This window comes from Ixodes scapularis, unplaced genomic scaffold (assembly GCF_016920785.2).
Source record: "Ixodes scapularis isolate PalLabHiFi unplaced genomic scaffold, ASM1692078v2 PGA_scaffold1__304_contigs__length_218370807, whole genome shotgun sequence".
In the NCBI taxonomy this organism is placed as follows: domain Eukaryota; kingdom Metazoa; phylum Arthropoda; class Arachnida; order Ixodida; family Ixodidae; genus Ixodes; species Ixodes scapularis.
This window is the reverse complement of record NW_024609846.1, coordinates 174,873,498-174,881,343: the sequence shown is the minus strand read 5'-3', so window position 1 is coordinate 174,881,343 and position 7,846 is coordinate 174,873,498. Positions and strand designations below refer to the sequence as shown.

Below are 7,846 nucleotides of genomic sequence, written 5' to 3'. Positions count from 1 at the left end.
CCTATAATGAATTCTGAAGTTTGAATACCGTAAAATACCGCGGAAGTGCCCACATCGTTCAAGCACCCCCGTTGACATTTCAAAAACTTAGAAATTCTACAAAATTATATATAAAGTGCCTGATTTGACCCGACAAGCGCCCATCTCAAGATTAACCCAGTTTTCAGTGAAAGCGAAATGGGCACTCCCCTGGTATTTTACGGCAGAACACGAGCTTCGTTCCCCATATTTTTCAAACAAGCACAAGCCAGAAACTAGTACACAAACAGCATCGTTTTATTATCGTCTATAGAAAAACTAAAGGCTGTCACATCGAGCAAGGCCCAGTTTATCCCCTAGACTGCAACTTCGTAAAATCTACATTTTAGAAGTTCCGTCTTTAGAGTAGAAAGATGAGGGAAGGAGAGGAGGGGGGGGGGGGGGGGGCTTGCATTTGCACATAATAACTGTTTAAATGAAAATGTTGGTGACACTACACTTTGATATGTTAAAAGTATAACCCTAACAGTGCCAACCACCATCCGGCATTCCGCACATCTCTGTGCTATCAGTAAGGTAAGGAACAAAATGCGGGGTTGTACGTCGTCATGTTGCATTCACAGCAACCTGAATGCTTGCTCCAGCCATCAGAATAACACACCAGCAGCACCCATTTCTACGGTCAAATAGAAGCAAGGACAATTGATGCTGCCCAAGGCACACTTCTCATTGGTAACTCCTTCTCTCCAAGCTTCAGTAACCAGCTGTACAACATATGTTTTGAAATGTTGGTGTCATCAGATATGACACCTGTAAAAAAAATAAAGGAAAAAGGTATATCTACAGAATTATATGCCATAGCACAGCAGAAATATAACAAAAGGCAATTGTCTGCAAAAATAAGATTTGGAGAATGCCCATAAATGCTGCAGAAAATTATAGTAAACTATTTTTATGATATTGCAGGTGACAGACTTATTTTATCTGCACTTTCTTGCTTCCAATAAATAACTTTATTCTTCTACAATTCTAAACATATAGTTAAAATTTAACTTCACAGAAAGCAGACATGGTTTGGTGTTTTCTTGCAGCTTTAGGTTGGCTTAAGCAGTCTTGCTTTAAGGAAATGAACAGTTGCAAAGTGCACAATATAACCACACAGCCTCAACTAGTTCTTGAAAAAAATGCGGCTAGTCTGAATCATGACCTTGCATATTAGTCCACTTCAAAGTCAACTGCTACTACAATGGGTAGACAACTGGACCAGCTGGAATCCACGATTCCATGGCACAGCTTACGTCGTTTTTATAAAAAGGTTTGGGCACGCAACACGGACTTCTAAACCCGTCAGCAAGCACCCAGGCATGACCAGTGTTGTCGAAACTCCCACCCAACTAAGAAACAACGTTGCCAGGAAGTCCTTCGGATCCAGGCTGCCAGATAAATTACACGTTACGCTAGCATTCTCAACTAGCATCCAAACAAGTCACTTCCCCCTCTGTCCCAATGCAAACAGCACACTTAACAGATTTATCCAACAAAGAAACCTTCCAAAGAACCACAAACTCCCACAGGTAACCAGTCTGTGGCAACAACTGGTCGAAAACGACGCTCCCTTCCGTTAAGCCTAAGCAAACAACATGGAGCCTAGAACTGTCGACGCACAAGTGCCGTCGCGTCCTTCCCGCCGACACTGCCTCTCGACGCTCGTCACTTTACAGAAAACCTGCCGAATGCTTCGGGCATGCGCAAACATCCACATGCACGGCTAGCGAACTTTGAGTCCCGGCAGTGAGTCCGGCACTGACATGACGACGCCGAGTATGTAGAAGAGTCCGAAGTAGACGTTGAGCTTGGCCGTGTGCCGCGAAAGGCGCGTGAGCCGCCCGTCCCTGAACTGCCGCTCCAGGTCAAAGGCCGTCGGCAGGGTGATAAGCGGCAAGAGCAGCCAGTGGGCCCCGCAGTGCGTCCCGACCACCGCAAACACGATGTAGGGCGCGAACAGGAGCAGTGCGTACAGCACGTGCGACCCGGTGTGGCCAAGCAGCACCGCCAGCGTCACAGCACCTGCCCGCGCATCGTGCTCCCGGTCGCGAGCGTTGTTCCCGTGCAGGATGGCCTCCGTGTTCATAGCCAGCGGCATCGCGTAGAAGAGCGTCACAGGTGCCATCAGGCCAGCCTGGGCCACAAATGAGTAGAGCACGCACACGGGCCCGAACGTCACGAGCACCAGCACGTCCCCGAGTGCGATGTACTTGAGGCCGATGCCCCCCGTGTACAGGAACGAGCTCGACAGGCCCCCAAAGTAAACCAGGGCCAGGTGCTCCATTCGCGCGGGCGAGCAGGACACTAGGAGGATGAAGCCCGCACAGCCCACGGTGTACAGGAGCACGCCCAAGTGGACCACCTCGTCTGGCGTCAGGATCTTGTCAACGAGGATGCGGTCGTCGCTGCGCTTGCTGTCGTCCACGCCGCGCATATAGTCAAAGTATGTGTTCACCACGTTGCCTGCCGCGTGCACCGAGAGGGCTGTCACGCACGTCGTCACAAACACGAGTGGGCTGAACTCGTGGGAGACCTTGTAGGCCAGGGCAGCCCCCAGGGCCACGGGGGCAAAGGAGGCGCTGAAGGACCACGGGCGCAACGCCAGCAGGTAGGCGGACAGGCGGGAGGAGTTGCGCGTCCGGACTTGCGGACTCGGCACACTGTTGTTGCGCAGGGGGGTCTCGCAGAGGCCGTCTTCCGCCAGGCTCCTTGTCCGCGTCGCGGGCAGTCCATCCGCGTGGTGGTTGGAGCGGGCCATTGCGGGAGCGGGTCCGGGGACTCCTAACTTTTAGACCTGCGTTGTACGTCGCTACTGGTGAAATCCATTTTTGGCAATGCCAAAACTGAAGGTGCAATGTCTTGAAATGGAGGTGGCTCAGAGAAACTGCTATCTAAAAGACAAACTTCAGAAAATTAAATAGATGTGTGGGCTTACAGGGCACTGCTTGATTCTGTCTTAAAAATGCCCTAAAGAAAGTTGCTTTTGTAGCAGAAAAAACCACGCTCCATTTTTTGTTACCAACATTGCCCACACTGGAACAAAATGATTAAAAGTGTGATAATACATTTTACAACTAGATGGACAGTCAATAACTGATGATGCAATTGGGACAAATCGTTTCAATGCTCACGACCAAAAATTATACCCCTGCCATAAGGTCATTTCAGCGCTTGAAAGCAAACACTGTACAACTCTTTTGGACCCAATCCACACAACTTTTTCAGAAGAACTTCTGCCTTATGTCAACTTCAAAAAACAGCACTTCTGAGAAAGCTGCTCGTGAACAAAGAATCTTGTTTATGATTCCCCAACCCCGACTATCACGAACCAAGACTGATCATAAAGGCTGCGCAGTGCATGCGCAGTCTTTGGTGTTACCTACGCCCCTCACTACCCCTGTTGTACTGTGACTGGGGCTGGCGGGTGTTGTGTTCGGTCTAGGGCCAGCTGGGGATTGTGTGGTGTGTTGTGTTGGAGCCAGACACAGCACAGTCTCTGGCAGGCTCACGACTGGACCGAGTCAGCCGGGGTCTTGGTCGCCTTCCGTCAGGGGGAAGATGATGTATACTGTACAGTCTGAATTTCCCCAGTCGACGTCCCTTCCCCTTTTTGTTACTTCCTTTTCCTTTCGTTGATGCATATGTATGCACTTAAGAGCCCCAGGCTGGGTACACAAGTCATTCCGGTATGGGCAGCATTGCCTTTTGTGATCCTGTACGCCTGAGTGATCCAACCTCCCCTCCCCCCAGTACAAATAAAGTATTAGTATTAGTGCAGAATGCTGTTCACATGGAGCTTGCCCGAAAGTAAATGAAACGTGTTTGGCCGACGAGTGTCATAAAAGCAAACAATTTAACTAAGAAAACAAAATTTTCGAGAAGAGGAAGATACACACGAGAAGGCAGCTTTCTATTTTTTGACGACTTATTGTTTACCCCGCGGAGCATTTTCCTTCCCGGTAATGGGCGACCCCAGCCCTTGAAATAATTATATTTCCCGCACTTTTTAAAAACGTCTCAGTCGAGCGACAGCGTAGTCGGAACATGCGAATCACGGGAGAAAGACGACCGAAGCCAAGCGCACAGCGGGCAGAGCAACCTCGCCGACCCCGGAACCACATGGACCCTTCGACGATGCCCATACGCAAAACATCTTCACGGTGAGCATAAAACAAGAATTTAAATCGCCTGCGCTAGACAAGCTGATCGATTACAAAGGACTGACCCCTAGGCTAACAGCCGCGATTCCTCACGAAGAGAGCCCGAAGTCGACCAACACAAAGTGCGAATCGTCGAAGTTTCTCGTTTAAAATCTCAACCTAATCGATCGGTAACCTACTCAAAATTCAGCTCGCACCTTTCAGGCTTTCAGAAAAGGTGTTCTAATAAATGACGGGGTCGCCAGCCTACAGACCCCGGTATTTATTTGCCTCTCCAGAGTACAGAAAGCAACAAAAATCTCTCCACTCCAAAGAATGCGACAGCTTGGAAGTTAGTCGTTCAATCGTTTGCGAACTGATTAACTTTCCCTGGCTTTGCGGCATGAAGCACGACGTACGGAAGTAGAAGTAATCGCGTTGGATGCAAGCGTATAAGGAACATCGTGTAATCACAAGTCGTGGCAAACGGGAGCCGCGAAACCGCAGATAATTTGGCGCAGATTTGGGGGTCAGCGCGTGCCGTGGCGGGTGGTTAGAAAGCGTGTTCGTTCACCTCATGTGCCATTGTGATCACGGCTTGCTGTGCATCTCGTAGAGAAGACGACACTCCAGCGGCCCCATTTCGAGGCAATCCCAACTCAAACCAGGCTGACACGAAAGAACGACCAACTCAACCAGAGGACAGCAGCGCACACAAGGCGCTCCGGAGCCAGCAAGCCAGCGGCACCCAATGCTTTTGCGAACGGCCGCACGGAGACGCTGCGGTCGGAACCGCTTTGACAGTTTCGTAGAAAATTAAAGATGTTAAAAAATTATTTTTTCTTTGGTATCTTTAATACACTTTTGCAACAAAAAAAAACTTTTTTCATTATAAAATTTTGAATATCTCTAATATACGCTTCTAATTTCTAAAATGACTGACTGACAAGTATTCCCTGGTTCGAGAGTCTATCAGGCTACACCCGCATGGCATAAGCCTGCAGGACCTTGGGCAGTTTGTGGATTATCCAGATTGTACAATAAAGCTCATTAAAATTCCCAAATTCCCCGAAGTTTGTTCAAACCGTTCAAATGCTTAGACTCAAACAGAGCAAGGGAAAGAGAACCGAATACTCCGGAACCCAGATTCCTGAAAATGGTAGACTGATGTTTTAAACTGACCTTCAGTTTTCGTTTCCTCTTATTTCGTTTATTTCACTTCATCATTTCTATAGCAGGCCAGGTTATTGCCATATTAGATTCAACTGTGTCCTTTTCTAAAGCATCGGCCTTCGTAGAGGATCGTCAACTACCGTTTCAGTTGCTCGACATCTCGGTAAGACAAGAGAAGGTCAGCAATGGCGGCTGTAATTTGACGCGTGTGTAAAGCGTCTATAGACCATTTCCCGAATTCAGCGCCATCTGGTGGCTCAAATCGAAGTTTAACTTCAACCATACTAATGGCGGTAGTGAACCTGTAGTGTGGAGTCTTTTATAGCGCACCGTCACTTTTGCAAGTCTGACAAACAGGAATGTGCGCTTCACTGTACTGTTCTTTCTCAATCTGTCAGTGTCGCTGGCAAAGAAGATGCAACCAGTCAGAACGAAGAGCCAATCCACATAGACATTTTGGTAAAGCTCTATACATCAAGGGGCTTTGAAGCAGATTTGTGCTATTATGATTAGGGGTGTCGCGAACCGGCCGAGGTTCGAGTTCGACCAGGTTCAACTTTTTCGAACTTTTAGTGGAAAATTCGACAAACCTTGTATTGAGGTTCGACTCGTGTGCGCATGCGCGACAGGCTGGCCAGTTGGCTTCGGATTGGATGGTGATGGCTAAGGGATGAAGTAAAGGCAGCGCTGATTGGTTATTTCAGTTATTACAGTACAAAAAATTAAGTTGTTAACTTCTTCAGTGATTAGAATAGTTTCTTTTAATCGCAACTGTTCATAAAATAACCCTTTTCATAAAAAAAAATTCTCCAAACTTAGATATGCTTGTATCAAGGTCTGGCCACACTGTCCATAAAGTCGAACCGGTCGAATCTGGTGAAAAGTTCGAAGGTTCGTCGAACCAGTTCGACCAAGTCGAACCCCGAAAATTCGACCTAAAATTCTGGTTCGACAAAAGTTTGCGACACCCCTAATTAAGATTGATTGGGCCCGAGTTACAAATGAATGCTTACGCAGCTCTTCCATACAATTCCTGCTTCGCATCACGCTGACGTCTCGAATGTAGAGGTCTCGAATCATCTGCTTAAACCATCTTCAACTTCTTCCTTCATCAGTGAACAGAAGGCCACCATCAGTATAGAATATACACCATTTTCCAGATGATAATAGCGATCGAAGAGGCCAGGCTGAATTTCGGAAAGGGTCTATTGGCGACGAGATGTTTTGGGGGTGCCTGGAGCCCTTTATATCGAGTTTGGCCTTCTTGAGGAGATATTTTGACAGCCTGGCAACCACAGCAGCGTAGTGTGACAACCGGGGGATGACTACTTCCGTCCGCCATTTCGTGACTAACTCAGAGGAACTCTATGCGATTACTCAGGAATAAACAAAACAAAGAAGTAACGCCCTTTTGTATTATCACGAAATCCGCTGCTTCTAGCGGGCAACAAACTCCAAGCTCCACCATTCTCTCACTATAAACGGTTCTGGTGGTGCCACCTCGCGGGTGCCCACTGTGATGAGCTGCAGCATGAGAGTAGGTGAAGCGCTATGGCAAAGCACGAAGTGGCTATGTTAGTTCACATCTATGCGGATTAAAACGGTTTATTTTTTAAAGACACGTGTATAACGTTTTTGTGACGGATCTTTCTAATGAATACCAGCGCCTCGAAGTTGCTTTTTATATTAAAAATAACTTTAAAATGTTCCAAAACAAGCCCGATTCTTTTTTTTTTCTTTTTCGGATCTGTGGAGGCTGCTGTAGAAAAAGGTTTTGCATTCACCAGAGTAAATGACGTGCTGTCTTTTTAGCTGTGCACATGCGCAGTTGTGTTGCAAAGCCCCGCACTTTTTTTGGCTAGCTTGCCGATACCGGCGCTTCTATCCAAGTGCGACTCGACAGTTGCCGACGAGCAAATGCTCGTCAGCAAGCGACGCTTAGCTCCTCCCACATCAAATACGTGGTAAAGAAGTTTGTCAGATCGCGACTTCTGCTTAAAAGAAAAGCAGAAATTTTTATAAATTCTTAAACTGCCGGACATGGCCCGGCAAATTCAGGCGATTGATTAATTTGTTCTATGGAAGCGCGTTCACATATTATGCACGTTTGGGTCCATAAAATTAAACATACAAACGGTAGTTAATTCGCATCAGGTGTATACCCCATTTTTTGGAATGCTGAAGTGTTACCGACTGACTTCGACCGCGAAGGGGTCACGCAGGTTTCATGTCGAATGGGTGAATAGGCAGGGATTTAATTGAAACAACTCCGGAAGCCAGCCACCGTTTCTTCCTGCTAGTTATTTTGAGGAAACGTTTGTCTACTGGTTTACAAAATTAAAAAAAGAATCAACTTGGAACAAATAAGAGACCTGGCACTCACAGAGCACATTGGAACTAACAGGATATATGAAGCTGCTTTCACTGAAATGTTTACTACACACGTGAGGGGTTCTCGAATTCCGCTTTCCTATTTTGAAATTGTCGAAACATTTCTTTCAGCTTTATTT

At 47.1% G+C, this 7,846-nt stretch overlaps 1 protein-coding gene across 2 annotated transcripts; it reads right to left on the bottom strand.

The window, feature by feature from the left end:
* Positions 1 to 258: 258 nt before the first annotated feature.
* LOC8052223 (ubiA prenyltransferase domain-containing protein 1) lies at positions 259 to 6,664 on the bottom strand. 2 transcript variants are annotated; one of them, XM_040215565.3, is made up of 2 exons: positions 6,350 to 6,664; positions 259 to 2,818 (listed from the first exon to the last, which is right to left on the bottom strand). In XM_040215565.3, exon 2 carries the CDS (start codon positions 2,780 to 2,782, stop codon positions 1,748 to 1,750), a length of 1,035 nt encoding a protein of 344 aa, XP_040071499.1. In that variant the 5' UTR covers positions 2,783 to 2,818; positions 6,350 to 6,664; the 3' UTR covers positions 259 to 1,747. The 2 variants fall into 2 exon arrangements, with proteins under 2 accessions (XP_040071499.1, XP_029845467.2); XM_029989607.3 differs by lacking the exon at positions 6,350 to 6,664 and adding an exon at positions 4,738 to 4,945.
* Between the last annotated feature and the right edge of the window lie 1,182 nt (positions 6,665 to 7,846).

Coding starts and splice junctions, on each gene's coding strand:
- LOC8052223 (XM_040215565.3), bottom strand. CDS start 2,782: ATGGCCCGCTCCAACCACCACGCGGATGGACTGCCCGCGACGCGGACA.